Source organism: Pinus tabuliformis, chromosome 8 (assembly GCF_031772625.1).
Source record: "Pinus tabuliformis cultivar Carrire ecotype Pingquan chromosome 8, CPIR1, whole genome shotgun sequence".
NCBI lineage: Eukaryota > Viridiplantae > Streptophyta > Pinopsida > Pinales > Pinaceae > Pinus > Pinus tabuliformis.
In genome coordinates this window covers 1,681,843,490-1,681,862,475 of record NC_142294.1, presented here as the reverse complement: position 1 = coordinate 1,681,862,475, position 18,986 = coordinate 1,681,843,490, and the positions used below count along the sequence as shown (strand labels likewise).

The following is an 18,986-nucleotide window of genomic DNA, read 5'->3' as shown; positions in this document are numbered from 1 at the left end:
AGGATTCTAAGAAGCATTTGGTACTCAAGTACTCCGGCTGCCTACAGAGGTACATCCAGGACGAGATGGAGTTCCTGGACATCTCCTCGCATGACACGATGTACCGATACGCCGTCAAGATCGAGCAGAAGTTTAAATAGAAGAAGCGAGACTTTGGATCTGCGAATCCGAAGCAAGGGAAAGGTGTCCCCAAACCACAGAACAAAGGGCAAAGCCAAGACGGGGCGGCTCAAGACAAGCCGCCAAAGTCGCAAGCAAAGAACAACATCGCGAAGCTGAAGAAGGACACGAGAAAGTGGTTTGAGTTCCATAGGAGCTCCACTCACAACACAAGTGACTGTTGAGCCAAGCAGCCACTGGTGGCCGAGTTGAAGGCTTCGAAATCATATGCATGTTCCGACTCTGAGTCAGATCCTGACAAGGTGAATGACAAAGGGAAGCAGATTATCGATGCGGAGCCCAACGCCACCATTGCCACTAGGAAGATCCAGAAGGAGGAACTCGAAGATCCAGAGGAGGAAGAGCGCCTCTTCCACTCCCAGATGTGGGTAAAGGGTTCCCCGCTATAGTTCATTATCGACAACGGGAGCCAAAAGAACCTCATTTCGGCAGAGGTCGTGAAGCGGTTGGGCTTACCGACGACAGCACACCGACAATCGTACACCATCAGGTGGCTTCACCAAGGACGAGATCTTCGCGTGAGTTAACAATGAGTGTATACAACATCAAGCCATTCACGGATGAGGTATTATCTGACATTGCTCCCCTTGATGCTTGTGATGTATTAATAGGCCAACCATACTTGTGGAAGCGACATGCTATGTATGAGTCAATCCTCGCGCTGTTATTGTTACTTTGGGAAATAAGTTGTACATGATATCGGAGGTAGCACTGCCTACCACTGTCATCTCTTTGGTTATTGCAAAACAATGCAGTAAGCTCATTTCCAAAACTGGGAAATTTGTTTTCTTGATGATATGCCCTTAGGGAAAGAAGAAGATGGTGGCCACGACCTCCAGACAGGGCCCCTCCGCATGACAACAACAGATGGACAAGGTTGTGGAGGAGTACGAGGACATCTTCACCTCCCTCGCAGGGGTGCCTCTGCATTGTCAGGGCAAGCACTCCATCGATTTGACTCCAGGTGCGCCGTTTCCCAATGGACCAATCTATCGGTGCTCCGTTCTGGAGAACGACAAAATCAAGAGGCAGATTCAGGAGTTGCTGCAGAAAGGTCACATCTGACCGAGTTCATCGCCCTATGGGAGCCCGATTGTGTTGGTACAAAAGAAGGATGGGACTTGGAGACTTTGTATCAACTATCGGGCACTGAACAAGATCACTGTCTGGAATAGGTACTCGATCCCATGGATTGATGACCTTCTGGACCAACTCAAGGGGGCTAAATATTTCAACAAGATCGACTTGAAGTCCAGATATCCCCAGGTACCAATTGAATCCTCCGATGTGTGGAAGACTTCCTTCAAAGCCAAGGAGGGCCTTTTCGAATGGTTGGTTATGCCTTTCGGGTTGATGAATGTTCCTGCAACCTTCATGAGGCTGATGGATGACATCTTGCGGCCATTCACCAACTCATTTGTAGTGGTATACTTGGATGACATCCTGATCTTCAGCCAGAGATGGGAAGAGCACCTCCACCACATCTGACAGGTTCTCCAAACACTGCGGCAACACAAGCTGTGTGCCAGTTTGGAGAAATGCACTTTTGGCATGACCCAGGTTCAGTATCTGGGATACATTATTGATGAACGGGGGGTGCATGTGGATCCAGCCAAGATCGAAGTCATTCAGGATAGGCTAACCCCAATTACTTTGATAGAGCTTCACGACTTTTTGGGTCTTGCCAATTTCTACCGCAGGTTCGTGTTGGGATTCTCTCATGTCACTTGGCCCTTGAGTCAAGTCACCAAGGGAGGAGCAAAAGCAAAATTCTTTTGGTTTGAATCTCAACATAAGGCATTCGCAGAGATGAAACATCACCTCTGCTCTGCACCAATGCTCACATTACCAGACTTGCAACAACCATTTGAGATCGAGACAGATGCCTCTGACTATGCTATTGGGGCAGTGCTTACTCAATAGGGGCATCCAGTGGCATATCACAATGACACACTTCCAGACACAGTTTGGAAGTATCCCACTTATGACAAAGTGATGTATTCCATTGTGCAGACCTACCGACAATGGAAGCATTACATTTTGGAGAAGGAAACGGTCATCCACACAGATCACCGACTGCTGCAATTCATACAGGTGCAAGGGAAGTGGCAGAATGATTGCCATCTGAAGTGGTCCACATACCTGCAACGGTTCCATTTGAATATCAAGTAGAAGAAGGGAAACACCAATGATGTTGCAGACTGCCTCAGTCGACCACCGATCATGGCATTAACCATCGTACTCAACTCGTGTGAGCACGAGACTTCTGATTGGCCATTTCTCTACAAAAGCGACCCAGAATTCGGCCACACATACCAGACGCTCTTGGAGGGTCAACAAGTTCCAGATTTTCATTTCTAGGATGCCCTGTTATGCCACCTGGGACACATTTGTGTTCCTTCAAGCGAGCGTGCCAAGATGATTTAGGAAGCGCACTACAGTCAGGCCACTGGGCATTTCGAGGTCGAGAAAACGGTGGCAGTATTGCAGAAGTATTTCTATTGGCCGAATCTTCGACAGGATGTTGGGAAGTACATCAGATCCTGCACTGCATGCGCCATTACCAAACCGACCATCAAGAAGCAAGGCCTCTATACTCCGTTGCCTACCCCTAGTCGACCTTGGGAATCCATCTCCATGGATTACATGTCGGGCCTTCCTTCTACTAAGCATGGCAACGACTATGTTTTTGTGGTCGTCGACAAATTCTCGAAGATGGCCATTATGGCGGCCTGCAAGAAGAATATCACAGCAGAAGCCACTGCTAAACTCTTCTTTGAATGAGTGTGGGTACACTTTGGGATCCCACAGTCTATCATCTCAGATCGGGATAACAAGTTCCTCGGTGCATTTTGGTCTAGTCTCTGGTCGATGTTGGACACTAAGCTCACTAAGTCCAGAACTTTCCATCCCCAAACCGATGGCCAAACAGAGGTTGTCGACAGGATGATCGTACACATTTTGTGCATTTACAACTCAAAGCATCCACACACATGGGATGAGAGCCTCCCCTATGTCGAACACAACTATAACCGGGCTCTCCACAGCTTGACTGGCCACAACCCTTTTTAGGTGGGCTTGGGATTCCAGCCAGTATGTCCATTGATGTGGCCATACCATTTGCAGCTATTCAGGCAGATTCAGCTCATGTCCAGTCCGAAGCCGATAAGGCAAACAACTTCATTGAGCACATCCAACATATCCGCCAACAGGTCCGCGACATTCTGGAGAAATCAAACGCCAAGTACAAGCAACGACATGATCAACATCGGGTGCCACACAAGTTTCAGGTGGGTGATAAAGTCTGGTTGCATTTGCAGAAGGAACGCCTTACTGGAGCCTATTGGAAACTCAGACCAATCCAATATGGTCCTTACACCATTACCAAGGCTGTGGGAGACAATGCATTTGAGCTTAGCATTCCCCCATTCCTTGGCTTGCACCCAGTTTTCAATGTGGACAGCCTTTGACCATACTTCCCACCATTGTTAGACACATCAGACATTGCAAAACAACTCACACCTACAGAGTTAAATCCAGATTGCATGGAACAAGCCACAACTGATCGGATCATGGAGACGTAGATCAAGAACACCCGACAACAAAGGATCCAACTATATTGAGGTGTCAAAGCAGGCCAACTCCTTCACCAGGGCAAGTGGCTCACCAAGGACCAAGTTCAATAGAAGTTTCCTCATTTCATGGAGGAATTCAATGCAATGGGGACCATTGCTTCCTAAGGGGGAAAGAATGATCTTGGTGGATATCAGTGGCCACCCGCCTATTCCACTTGGACCCCCACCATTGTTTCTTTCAGTTTTCACAATTTACTATTTTGGCAGTTTTTCGGGTCCCGAACTTCCGGAGTTGTTTTGAGGCTCTAAATGACATTTTTTGGGAAAACCGGGACCAATTAGGGCTTCTTTGTTGTCTCGCAACCTTGTAACTCCAATTTCACAGGGATTGCTTAGAAACCTTATCATTTTAGGATTCTTTGGTTTAGGGCACCTCATATCAAGAAATACCTCTCAACCCTAGATCAAGGTATTCTCTTAGCCTTCTTAGAGAGCTACACATCTTGCTTCTAAAGCAAGTAAACTTGTCATTTGAGTATTTCTTGTGAATAGGCCTTTGGAATCACTTTACATCCTATCATTGATTTATCTTTCCTAGTGGTTCTTTTCATACGCGATTCTTCCCATTGGTGAAAGTCTGTAAAGAGTAGGGAGCTTTAGCTGAGGTGACAGTGGGCTATTGCTCCATTGTTGCCACTTGACCTAGTAGTTGCTCTATAGGATCCCCTCCTAGGACCCTTGCTAGTTTGAGCGGTAACATTTTTGGCGCCGTTGTTGGGGACATAAGGCGTGTGTCTTGTTTCCCATAGGAAAATATTGACACATCTATTGGCGAGTCCGTTGGAGGAACGAGGCCCTATTTCCTCATTGATCTTTAAAGTCAATGCTTGTATGGTGAACCAAGCATTAGTTGAGGTAATTTTATTCACCCTGGCGACTCCCACATTATCAATATATAAAGATCAATGGTTGTCAAAATACTTCATGAATGATTCCCTGTTTTGGATATCACATGGGTCCCAAGATACCCAAATGGCCTAGATTGAAAATTCATGCAAAATATGCCACAATTTGTTGGTGATCCATGTACAACAATTGACCACATAGCAAAACTTCTCATGCATGCTTCCGAAATGAATGTGGTTCATCAAGACAACCTCATTGAGTTATTTATTGCCGCTATTGGAGATGAAAAAAAGGCTGGCTTGATTCATGTGAGCTTGAAAGCTTTTCATCTTTTGTCGACTTGATCAACAAATTCATGAAGTATAAGGGGCCAAAATTCCAAACTAATGAAGCTGCTTGTGAAAACTTAGAGGTTTCCCTCCAAAGAGAAGGTTTCATTGGTCAAGAGGAAGAAGTTGGAGAAGACCTTGGGAATCTAAATGATGAGCAAGAAGATGAGTTCTCCATGGGTCCACATGATGAAAATGATGATAAAGATGATCTTGAGAACATGTGATCAGGAGAATGAATCTATGGTAATTGAAGTTGAGGCTAACCTTACCTTTCCCAAGGATATCACTCTTGATGATTCTTCCTTTGAGAACCTTGGGGAAGGTGATCCGATTAGTCCCTTGGAAGTTGACATTAAGGATTACTTACGTGTTGAAAGGGAGAAATAGGAAATCGTTGGTGCTCAATTTGATTGTGCTCCCATTTATGACACCGACAAGGAGGATGAAGTTGAGATTGGTCTTCCCTTTCTATCAGGTGTTATTTGTGATGATTGTGATGACATATCCATCGACACACTTGGGAAGGAGGATAATTATTTTCCCTTGCATGAAAGAGGGAAAGTAGAAGAGACCGATCCTCCTTTTTGGGAAAACCCTATTTTCTGATACTAATGATGATGAAATCGATAGGGCCCTTGTTGCTTCTTGTCTGCCTTGTGATTCCAAGAGCATACTCAAACCACTTGAGGACCCTTCCCTTGACATTGATGAGTCTTTAGGTTATGATTTTGAGAAAAATAGGCCTGGTAAATATAACACTTCACCTTCCCCATCACCTTTCCTTTTTGCTCACCATTTTGAGTCATCCATAAGTGATTCCCTCACCCCTTTTCATATGATCTCAAATGACTATAAGCCCTTCCCCCTCCTGAGTAAAGTGTCAAGAAAGGGCCCCTCGTTGGATATATTTTAGCTCCTCAAACACACCCTCAAGATTATGAGCACACCATCATTGCTCTTCTCCAATGTGACCATCACATTGAGCAACTTGTTTGTTGCGCTTCTTCCTTGCCTCAGTATCCTTTCCCCTCCCATCATGACCTTGCGGCATCCACAAAGCATAATATTATGAACAATGATCGTGATAGGGAGTTCCTGAGCTTGGTCATTCATTCATCCATTTTGTGCCTGCAAGAAAGGCTCTGGAGGTCTAAAATGGTGCCCCTCCCCTCATCCAAGACCCCTTTCTACGTCATATGGATATCATACTTTCCCGCCTCCCACTCGCATCATCCTCCATGTGATTGTTTCTACGTTGGCTTTGGTACCTACCACATGAATAATCATATAAGTAAGCATATTTATATTGATCTAATGATATGTTGGTTGCACTAGCTCTATGATTGCACAATATTTGCCTGAAATTATATGCATGTTATGGTAGGATGCATTGCATGTTGATTTTCTCATTAGAGCTACCATCATATGATATTATCATGATAGATTAACTGCATTTATATAAAAATAGCATTTAGAATATATTTTTATTTCTTGTTGATTTTATGGCCTAATATTAAGCATTGGTGATCGTAAGACACCACAAAAACATGCCACCTTGTGTGCTTGATCTTTGATATGTGCAAGTAACAGGTCTGTGGTCCCAAGAGATTGCTGGTGTTCTCATGACCTCCTTGTTCAAGTACATTCGTGCACTCTTCTGAGAGATCATGTCCCAGTTGGAGCCAAATGTTACCCACCATACATTCGTGGTATCCATAGGAGAAATTTTTCTCCTATATGGTCCTCAACCAACAATCAACAACTCCTTGCAACCACTAGCTAGCTCAATGTGCCACTATTTCCGCCACTTGAGCTAGCGATATGGTCCCTTGCCCATCTGTCATGATCGTATGTTTGAAGGCGGGCCTTCCAACCCCGAAGGCATGGCTTTTCATTGTGTAGTTGGGTATTTTGTTTACTTACCATAGGCACTCTTGGGCATGGATTGGTGCGGGGGTTCGACGGAAAGAGTGGGCTTGGTTTATACTCGTCTCCAATTTGATGGCTAGCCTTGTATCCCAGTTCCATGGGATCTCCTTTATTGGCTATTAGCTTTAGGGGTGGCACTACATGGGAAACCCCAATTTTGGTTGCGTGGTCCCGCTTCTTGACACTATATACATCACTCCCCTCTGCTCATTATAACCCCATTCACCATATTTGCCATCTGGGTCCACATTTTTCCATTGGGTCCACAAGGAGTTAGCCTCCCCTTTCCCTTGTCCACACTTTGGGTCGGGCTTTGAACGAAGCCCCAAAGGTTGATGTAGCTAAAAAAAAAGAAAAAGCATAAAAGAAAAAGCATAATTTGGTCACTCTCAACAGGAAATGTAACATAATGAAATGCAAAAGATGGTCAGGACATACAAATTCTGCACGTGTCCAAAAGCCAAACATGAGCTCTACCCCTTTCATCATGGCCATCACCCTGGTTCCTAGGGTCCCCTCATATTAACCCCTTACATCATTTAGCAACCCGTGATTGTCCCAACCCTTAGAGGGCGATGAACTGCCCCACCTTAAAGTGGTATTCACTGTTATATCCTACACATCATGCTCTCATTCCCTGGAGCCCCAAGCACTTACAAAAGAAAAAGTAATAAAAGGCAAAGGTTTATGAAGAAAGGTGGAAAAACAAAGGCTAGGTTAACTCATGTACCACAATTGCTTTCGCCTACATTCATACACCCAAGTTTGGGCTTCCCTTATTATGGCTACCCTTATATTGCGGCATGTGGCTTGGAGCCTTCCCCTGATGCCCCATTTCGTTCCACCATTATATCACATGCCACTTGCCATTTGATGGATGTATCATGGATACGTCACCCCCTTGGTGGTTGAAACCATCTAATAGCGTCCTTGGATAACCTTCTTCTTGAACTTGGAGACACTTGTACGTTCTGAAGCCCACTATGGAAGGGCGTGCCACCATGAAATGTTCACTTGGTTCCATGATTTGTAAGCTTATTTACTCAATTGCACTAATGATCTGTTGTACTGGAAGGTGGGGATGCATTGGATCTTATACAAGATTGCAGGTGGGTCTTCGTCTTGGGTTTGGTCTCCCTATGCAGCGTCCAAGCTCTCCAGAGGGTCATATTGACATTTGTAGGGTGAGCGTTGAGAGCCATCAATATCCCCCATAACTCAGAGGAGATTGCCACTTTGGGATCCTTCTGTTCCACCTTTGCTTGCTCATGTTCCACCTTTTGGACGATGATGATGCACTTGGACCACCTTGCCTAATCGACTCCACTCTTGCACCACACACTTGGTAGCTGATCCAAGGCCCAAATGAGGATGTGTCTCACTGCAGGAGACAATGGGAGGGCTTGCACCATTCTTCTAGCCCTTACAGATGGGATATAGGCTTGTTTGATCCATTTGGAGACCCATGAGGATGTTTTGTGCCCCCATAGCCACTTGGGGACACCACAAGTTGTTTGCTTGGATATCAAGGGGCCAACCCCTTGATCACTATGTTTGGAGCTCATTTATTCATCTTGGCACACATTGGACTCCATTAGGCCTCTTCAATGGCCCTTTGACCTATTGTATCTATTATTTTGCTTTCTTGGGAGGCTTATTGTTGTATTATGGAGCTATCTTGGTGGGCTTGTCCCTAAGAGATGTTATTTTGGCACATTATTTTATTAGTAGGGGCATTATTAGGCCTTATTAGGCAAATCGAACCCCTTTGGGAGGATATATATTGATGTGATGATCATTCCATTTGATCATCACTTGGATTTGGATCATTGTTTCTTCTAGGATTTTCACTCTAGCCTTTTGATGGACGAATTGGTTTCTTAATGCATTTCGATGTTTGGAAGAGCTTAATCATTGTCTTGGAGCTTCGGTTTTCTTGCACTTTGATGATTGGAATAATTTTGCTGTACTTGTGAGTACTCTTTTTCATGTTTGTCTTGTACTTTGTCTCGTTTAATGATCTATGAAATATTTTAGATCATGAAGCTGGTGTAGTTGCCTTAATGCAAATGTGAAGTTGCTAATCTTGCCTTTGTGAGGGATTTTTCATATGATTATTGTGAAGTACGGTGAATTATTGTCCTAGGGGTACATGATTGTTCATGATTTGCCTTGATAAGTCATCAATTTGTAGCATAAAGAAGTATAAATTTCCCTAAGTAACCTAGTTGCTAGGGAACTCCTTGTTTGGGAATAAGCATCTCTAAACATTGATTTCATTAGACTTCATTCTCCCAATAGGCTAGGCATTGTTCTAGTCCTAGGTGATCATCAAAAGAAAATTGCTTTTCACCTTTTCTCCTTTTCTAAGCCCTAACCCTAGTAGGCCTCCTAGGGAATCACACGAAATTCTTTCTAGCCATCCAAAATCCTTGAAGATTGGTCAAGAACTGCACTGGTGTCTTTTTGAGAGGTCCTCCTAATTTGAGACCAATCCGACAGTGGAATCTCAAGATATTGCAAGCCCTAGCGGTTCCTTGTGTTAGTGACTTCATTGGGGTTATTGCATTCAAATCTCAAGAGAAATCTAATTCCTTTGATCCTTTCTCCACCCCAACTTGGTCAAGTCCATAAGTTTGTTATTCAACCCCAAAACCTTGATCTCGTTTGGGCCCACTAGGGCTTCTTTGTGGTCCCACAACCTGTAACTCCAATTTCACAAGGATTGCTTAGAAAGATTATATTTTTAGGATTCTTTGGTTTAGGGAACCTCATATCAAGAAATACCTCTCAACCTTAGATCAAGGTATCCTCTTAGCCCTTCTTAGAAAGCCACACATCTTGCTTCTAAAGCAAGTGAACTTGTCATTTGAGCCTCTCTTGTGAGTAAGCCTTTGGAATCACTTTACATCCTATCACTGATCTATCTTTCATAGTTGTTCTCATATCGGGACTCCTCCCATTGGTGAAAGTCCGTAAAGAGCAGGGAGCTTTAGTTGAGGTGACAGTGGCCTATTGATCAATTGTTGCCACTTGGCCTAGTAGTTGCTCTATAGGATCCCCTCCTAGGATGCCTTCTAGTTTGAGCGGTAACACAACTCATTGACTCTGTATGGAGACAAATCACCATATGACATGGTTTGATAGGATCTGCTATATGTGCCACCTATAGGAGCTAGAGAGAGAGATGCGCCTCATTTTTAGGTGAGGTGACCCTGATCATAGAAATCTATCACTACTTCTATAGGAACTTGGGGGGCTCCCTCTCTACTTTCTTTTGATATTAGGCCTAGAGGTACCTAGACCTCTTCATCAGGGAGGTCTTCAACCATAGATCTCAATTGCATAGGCCATGCCCCATCTTGGGATGACCAAGATGATCACTGCTGAAAATTGGGCAGCGTCGGGACGAATGTCCCTCAAGGAAACCCTAATCCCCAAACGCAAAACCTTGTGCCACAAAAGAAGATTTTTCGTTGGTCAAAGAAGATTCAATTTGAAGAAATATATTATTATTATTATGACCATTTGACAATGGAAAAAGATATATTTCTTTTATTAAAACAAAATTTGAACTTAAATTAAAAATTTCCCTCTTAAAGTTTGAGTCGGCCTCACAAAGGAGTCCCCATCGAATAATATAAGTTTAGCCATGAAGTCTCATATTAGATATCTCATCAAAAGATCTTACTTTGAGGTGAGTTTATTCTATGGTCCGCGTATCACTAAATCTCGCTTCTCTCTGGAAACCCGCACTTCAGTTGTTTGCACTAAGGCCCACATCTGTGCCTCGCTTGTGGTCTGTATCTATCCATCCGTGGTTCAGAATAAATCAAATTTCGCTCGGTGGCACCGATACATATGTGGTTTCATTTTTTCTAAACTATGGTTCGATTGCTCTAAGATTCACAGTATATCTATTGATTTTGTTTTCGTCATTCCTGTGGTTTGATCATACATCTGAAGCTTGCAGTTTTATGGATCACTATATAATTTGTGTTTGTTGGGGTTCAGATGTCCTGTAGCTCAGATCTTCCATTTGTACTCTTGCTCAATTGCTCAGTTCTCAGTGGTTTGTATATGGCTCGCTTTCTGTTCTATGTAGCAAGATATCACTTATAATCTTTGGCATCCTATTTTTCTGAAGAGTGGCATCGATATATCATATGGTATATATTCAGTGGCTATCCTATATTTACTGACATTGTTTCCATTGGTATCACCATGTTACCTTTTAATGGCTTGCATTTGTTGCCTATTTGGATTGTTCTACTATTTGTACTGATCTGTGATCTTGGAGCAATATCTATTATATTGGTTGGGCAGTATGCTTAGTAATGTTTTGATATGGATGATAACTCTGATGTAAGACAGTGCCCTATGTGAGACTGTGAACCAATGTTGACAGTAATCCCATATATATAACATTCCTTTGATAATAAACAATAGTAGAGATTCTGTTGGAAAGCCATCATGGACAGTGACCTAATCTAAGTACATCAGCATTTGACAACAGTGTGTGACAGTGGTAGTGATGGCTTCACTTCAACATGGCAGTGACCTAGTATTTGGTGACTTTGACAACAACCCTATTATGTCTGGTATCCTTGACATAAAGCAGCAACATTATATGACTATCCTGGAGGCCTGTCTTTGTTGACAGTGTTTTATTGCAGCAACTTGTGATGGCAGCAAATTACTTGATAATGACAGTGATGTCAATAACGTGACATGATGGCAGTTACCTTATGTACTTAGATGACAGTGACATGATGAAGATTGAGTCAGATGTTACTTAGTTCACAAATGAAGTTGTGAACTGTTTTGGATTGGCCTTGAAGGTGTAATGTAATGATGTTGTCTCTCCATGGATGTACGTTGTATCTCAACTGAACAATTGTTGAATATCTAATAGAAGAAGAAGAATTGAATTCCTGGTTTCCCCCCTTGTGGGGATGTTGCTCTGCTCTCTGACCAAATCTCGGTGTCTCCTTTGTGCATGCTTTTCTTTTGTTGTTCTTTTATGTTCCACTGCAGTATTGATGTTATTGTTCTTTCTATATAATTGCTATTGTTGTTATGGCATTATGATAATATGGGGTGGATACAATATGTGAAGAATAAGCGATTGCAATTATCTAAAGCAAAGAACAATATAACCCTAAGAAAAATTAACAACACCTCATACTTTCATGTTGATCTGTCAGATCAGAGCAACAAGCGGCGAACAGAGTTTTAGAGTGCACTATACTGTAGAATTTTTAGACCTCGAGTCTCTCCTCCCCCTCCCCTACCCCTTCTGGGAGATCGACCAACATCATGGAGACCAGTTTGGAGGTGCTAAACCATACACCAATCCACACATCCCTGGAGCATTAGGGTGATTAGTGCCAAACAGATATAGAGCAGGGCACCTCACACTTTCCAGATAACCTCCCAGTTCTAGAGGACCATCTAGAGATCTCTTCAGATTTTCTTTGTTTTGACCTAGAATGTTAGGAGTATCCCCCGCTCCTACATCCCACCTCTGGATCTTACAGCTGGACCCCCCCGATGCTTCCAGAGGCCTTTAACAGTGAGCCAGTGCCCAGTTCACCCCCCTTTGCCCGCAACCATTAGAGCCAAGAGACATTGACATCATTGGCTTCATTGTCAGATATCTCTCTCTCTCTCTTGATAGAAGATCTTTAGATGTCCACTTTTTGAGTCATGGACAAACTCACTTATTATTTTGTATCATTGTACCTTTGTGATGGTTCTATGCATGCGTTTTGAGGCTGTACTACTGTAGGTTTCTTTTTTTCTTTCCTTATGTTATTTTCAGCATTCTCTAGGGGCTGTGCTTGCACGCTGACATTATATTCATATTGCTTGTATTCTTTAGTCTCATTGACCAACTTTTGTGATCATTTGTTCAACATTAATAAAATTATCTTATCTTATAGAGACAGGCCATGAGTTGGATCCAACTCCTCTTGCTAGATTTCTACACATAGATTCTTTCCTTTTGCCTCAGATGATAGGAGAGCTTCACACTCAATTTTAGAGGTTGACCCCTTCTCTCCTTGGTCCAATGATAGGCATCTGGATCATTGAGGTTTTTTCCCTTGCACTTGGCTCCAGAGCATTGTGTTTCCCTTTGGCATTGTAATAGTTGTGCAATAGAGATAGTTTTGTTTATTATTGTTATAGGACTGGCCTTCACACTCCCCCTTTGTACTGCCACTTATGTATTGAGCAGTCCTGTTGACGTACTTTTGGTCATTTGTTGGACATTAATAAACTTAATTTGATCTTATCTTTATCTAGACATAGTTTGTGAATTTTGAAACATTTTCTTACTTAGGTGTAGAAGAGGACAACTTCTTGAAGTTGTAACCAGTATCTGGTATATGGACTGAGTTTCAACCAACAGTGATTCTCTGGCTAAAGAGTTGGTGGTTGATTAGGTGGCTGGTGAGGTGTTTTACGCTGCATCAACCATGCTTGTTACGTGTCCTGTAGTGGAAAATATTGCTCATTTTCTGACGGTTTCAAAATCCGATTTTTGGAGTGCATTTGAGAGGCTAGCTGCAGAGATCTTCAGCATGTTTGGTCTAGATGAATTTCAGCATGTTTGGTCTAGATGAGTTTCTATGAGTGTATGTTCAAGTCATTGGATATAACTATGCACCTTGATTTTTTTTTTTAAATTTCGATCTTGATTTCTTTTGATTATTGGATTTCGAATCATGCTTTTTGATATATTATTATCATTATGTAATAGGGCATGCTATGTGTGGTTGATGTGTGGTAGGAGGACTTGAGTGGCAACACTCTTGATCTTTAGAGATCTGATCTCTATGTCTTGAGTTTGACACATTGTGCATTCAGCTGTGAGAGTAACTAGAGCAAGTGCAAGCATATACACTCTGAAAAACATAATCAATTAGTGCAGAAGTGGTTGGATGATTTGGTATTCACTACAATGTCTGATTCCACATTAAAGTGTTGCAAGGTTGAAAATTGGAGTCGAGATTCTTTTTTCTTCAAATCCAGATTCTGCTTTTTTGTGTTCTTTGGTTTATTTAATATTTTTTCAATATTAGCAACAAACAATCGAGATTGTGAAATCGAGTTGAATGAGGTTGATAAAACATCAAATTGGATCAGTGTGACCTGGAAGCCAACATCTGCAGTTGAGGACTTCACTTGGTTGAGTGCATCAACATTAACATCATGCTAGAGGCTTCTGCTTCCCGTTCTCAACTCATACATTTTTTGTTTCATGCCATGGTCCATCATCCATGGCATTTATTACATGTAGTGTGTACTATCTAGGCTAATATTTGGATTGTAAATATTGTTTATATTGATAATTGGAAGTATATATTCATCAAGTTTTATACTAATGAAAAATATCTCCCCTTTTGATTTTATTATTACCTAATTGTCGAGTGTTTGTAGATTCTGAGTCATACTCTTACTTTCTGGTCTTGCTGTGTTATTTGCTAAGTTGAGTCATATGACTATGAATAGTGGCACACACCTAGTGTCTTACCAAAGTGAATTTCTGCAGGAAAACTTGGTAAGTGATAATTAGAAAGAATGAGTGACTCCATGAAGTGGACTTGATCCCAATCATTCCTCAAGTTCATTAGAGTGAATTGCTATTTCTCTGAAGTGTCAGGAATTCAAGGAGCTACGATCTGTTGTCAATAGAATTGAATAACATCTTTAAGTGATATTGGTCAGTATGAACCTAATTCCTTTTTATTTCTTACCAAACCATCCTATTAATTCTCTTACTTTAAAGTTTCTTGCTATTATGTCAATTAGCATTTCATTCTATCTGCATGTTACACATTTTAAATGTTATTTAAATAGAACCAATATACAATGTACTTGGCATTTGCAATTTTGGCAGGAAAGAAGGAGCAAACCATTGGAAGCAGATTACACAGCCTTGAGTGAATTTCTTATATGGGCATGGGGTGGATCAAGATACTCAGGAATGGTTTGTATGGCTCTTTCATCACTTATGTATAGCATAATGGGGCTTTTTGTGGAGCTTTTTGCAGGTCCGTAGTACACCTCAAAACTACCTTGCATTATTTGTCCGTTTCTTTGTTCACGTGTATGTGTCTTTCCATATTTTTGGTCTTTGGCAGGAAAGTATTTGATTTTTGTGTTGAAGTGTAAAGTTGTAATTAGCTATTCAAGTTCAAGCCAAGGATAGTTTGATTTTTGTCTGTGTTTTTATAGAATTTTGTGTATATTATTATGCCTGTTTATTTTTCATAGCTGCTGTTGATGCTTTTTAATTTTCCACAAAAATCCATGAATGACTAGATTGCAGGGAAAAGACATTTCTTTGATAAGAAACCTAGTGAAGAATTCTCGTAGTTGTTCTGTGTAGACTGGAATTAGAAGGCTTTTGTTTATAAATGGGCCTAGTGAAGGAGGTTTCCTGGATTTGTTTCAAGTCCTCTATGGCAGTTTTAAATGGTGGGGATGCTTCCATTTGATTACTTATATAGCCAAGGACTTGTATTTCTTTTTTAAGTCTTTTTTTCTGTTATGATTATATAAAAGTGATGATTGAGTTTATGTTTATCAAAGCAGTCCGCAAGTTGTTATCTGTCTATTTTCTAGTAATATAAACTTTCACACATTTCTATTTCATAATGTTGTAACTTACACGTTATATACTTATGCTCATATTTGCATATATTTTGTTATACTTTATTGACAGTGCAGGATAGATAACATCATAATACTATGTTATTTGTTCTAGTCAAAATTTTAATGGTTTCTTGCACTTAGCTCTACTATTGAAGTGTTCTTCTATCTCACATTTCTTAATTTATTCTAGCTCTACTATTGAAGTGTTCTTCTATCTCACATTTCTTAATTTATTCTAGATAATTATGTACAATTGTTTTCTGATGGGCTTATATAATGCTTTTGCATTGCAACCTAATTTTTTGAGTAGTTTCCGATTCACAGCATACAAAACAATCAAAGGCATAAGTGACACTGGGAGTTTACTCTCATTAAACCTTGGAAGGGGCAGTTCCATTCAATTAATCTATTCCTGTGTGTCTTACTTAAATACAATTGGTCCCTTTATACAGGTTTACATGACCATACGAACTATGTCATAATTAGATATTCTGTTCAGCCACACACATAGCTATCTCCAATAATCTCTCATTAAATCTCTCAACTGATTTTATTAGATCCTCATCCCTACCTCTTCTTGTCCTCATCTTTGATTCATATGTAGAGTTCTATGCATAGTCTTCCTCACGAACATAGTACAAAGTATTCATTAAATATCACAAGTTGGAGTTAACCCTTCATACTCCCCCTTAATGAATATGGTTGCTTGGGTCCTGGGAGATGTAGGACATGAGATGTGTTAGATGGTAAATCATGTGCAAGGTCTGCATGAGATAATGCTTTTTTGTGCATGTAAATATGATCTTGTTGGTGCCTTGCATATGACCAAACATGGTCAGTTCTACTCTTGAAGTTATGTCTTGGACCAGTATATTGGAATTAGTAACTATCATTCTTGGTTTCTAGATGTTTGTAACGTTATAGCAAAAATAAATATCCAAGGCTTTAATGGGATTTTATTTAATTTTACTTTTTATATGAACAGCCACATCAGCTCCGTCTTATGAAATAATATTTATAAGGTGTGCGGTCATCCTTGTTGCTGCGTTCATCTGGTTAAGAAAGACTGGGCAACCATTGTTTGGGTTGCCTCATGTTTGGCGCCTATTAATGGCAAGAGCGATTACAGGCTATCTGTCTCTTTTGGGATTCTTTTACAGGTGAGGTTTCAAACTTTAACTCTGTTTATGTTTGTCCACATGCATTTATTGGATCGTTTCTTTCGGCACTACCATTTCTGTTTTATATTCTTATTTGTTAAGTTGCATCCTTTTCGAAGCTTTGGATTCTTTTGGTTCCATGTTTTTACTCTTTATATATTTATTAATATGAAAAAGCTATTTTGATCCATTTATATGAGGTTTTTCTTTTCTTTTGGATGGCCTTTGAGCCTCTTCTCCAGCTGCGCTGTTTTGCCAGAAGTTACCTCTTTTCTTACATAATTTCATTGATAACCTTGAGTTTCTTGAAAGTCTATTGATTCCCTTGATTGTTCTCTTCTTCAAACTAGTCTGCCAAATTCATGTTTGCAACATATGTATGAAAATAGTGGGAGTGCATCATCATGATCTTGTATCCTTAATTTGTCATTTAAACAATGATTAAAATATTCCATGAAATTCTGCCTTTGATTCATTGTTTTCGCTATTGCAAGCTCACAGTCAGACATACACCTCCATAGATTATCTGAGCATCGTCAGAGTTTGAATTAGCAAAAATTCTATAGGTTCATATCCCTATTGTGAAGAAGTAGATGAGATCTGGACGGTAACGCACTTGCTTTGCTTGCTTGTTACTAGTGAGTTTTGCTGCACATAAATTTAAATTTCTTAATTTTGGGAAAAAGAGCTCAATATTTTTGCTAGAATGTGTATTCGTTGGATAGGGAAGTACATATAACAAAGATTCTTTGAGATTTTTTTTTTTTCTAAGAGAACACTGGTATATTTGGGCTAAGTTTCAATTATATATCTGGAATGAGTCTAGTAACTGTGGCTTGGTCATTTGATTCAACTACGGAGGGATAAATGCAATCTTAAAATGCTTACCTACTTTAGACATTGGAACAGTGGATCTTGTTGAGAAATCAATGCGTGCAGGTATTGGGGTTTGATTCCTCTTTTCTTGATAATTACTTATGATTTATGTTGGCTTCTTTTACTTCTTTATTATGTTGTCTTTCATCAAGCAATTACCAAATTAAATGTATATGAAGATCACAAGAACAAGAGACACAAGATGTAGGCACTCAGCCAGGGCAAAGCCCCTAGCTAGGGGAAAACCCAGTCCAACTCTTCCACTAGTATATTCAAATCAAGATGAGACAATCGAAAACCCTTTAGACCTAGACAAAGACCTCATCCAATCACCAAGTCAGCCCTTCCTTTATGTAGATGATCCCTGCCAAAGTCTCCAAGTGTCAGCTCCTCAGATGCAACTTCAATTCAGAATTTCGGCCCTAGCTAAGATATTCGGCCCTCAGCTTCAGAATTTTGGACCTGCAATTTCGGGCCCCAGCTTTAGTTCAGAAACTTCGCATGTATGAGAGAGAGATGCCCAAAAACTTGATTTTTGTCTTTCCCGGCTTCTTCCTTCCTTCTCCTCAACTTCACTCTTCTTTTTTGCCTCTTTCCCTTGTAGATTGAACTTGTTTAGTGTATATTTCAAATGAGTCAAGCTGCCTCTCTATATGTACTCCTGCTGGGTTGAATAGCCCTAATCCAGGCCAATTTCATGTGGACAGGGCCGACTTGGTGTGGAGGTGACGAATGACACTTTTGACTACAAAATAATGCTTTTTACATGATACAAAAGCTCAAGAAGGGTCTGATAAATGTGACAATGACTCTTTTGACTCTTGACAAAACCTAGAAGCCTTCAATGGAGGCTATGACCTAGAAAATAAATGAAAGAGCATGAAACCCATGCTTCAGTAATATTTTTTCTTTTACAATGAATTTTCTTTTGACAAATACAATTATGAAGATTGGCACTAGTTACGTTCTTCAACAGATATAGGCATACAAATAGTGAGCATGAAAATTCTTTGGCAGGATTTTTGATGCCTTGCAAATATTGATCAGTTCAACCTTTTTTGCTCTCGTAAGTCAGCATGAAGCTTTCTTGGAAGTTTTTTCTTTTTCCTTATTTTGTCCATATTTTACTTATTTTCTTATCATTTTTGTAAAATTAGTAAAACCAACAGGATCATTGTTTGTGCAGTTATCCCCTTTTCATCCTTTTTTTGCAAGCTTTTTTTCTTTCTTTCTTTCTTTCTAAAATTTGTCAAACTGTGTATTGAAAACTGAGGAAAATTTATTGCAGAATTTCACAAGTTGGAGTATCAAAATTCATTTGATTATTGACTTGTTTTTTTTGTTTCTAAAATTTTATATCATCC

At 40.6% G+C, this 18,986-nt stretch overlaps 1 protein-coding gene across 3 annotated transcripts in view; it reads left to right on the top strand.

The window, feature by feature from the left end:
• LOC149242691 (uncharacterized) overlaps window positions 1-18,986 on the top strand; it is a 406,135-nt gene that overhangs the window by 60,178 nt on the left and 326,971 nt on the right. For 2 of the 3 annotated variants that reach the window (XM_089374305.1, XM_089374304.1), the window contains exons 2-3: window positions 14,829-14,982; window positions 16,572-16,746. In XM_089374305.1, the coding sequence (XP_089230431.1) occupies window positions 14,829-14,982; window positions 16,572-16,746 (329 nt within the window). Of the gene's footprint in view, window positions 1-14,480; window positions 14,652-14,828; window positions 14,983-16,571; window positions 16,747-18,986 lie in introns of all 3 variants that reach the window. The other variant, XM_089374306.1, reaches the window with a different exon arrangement.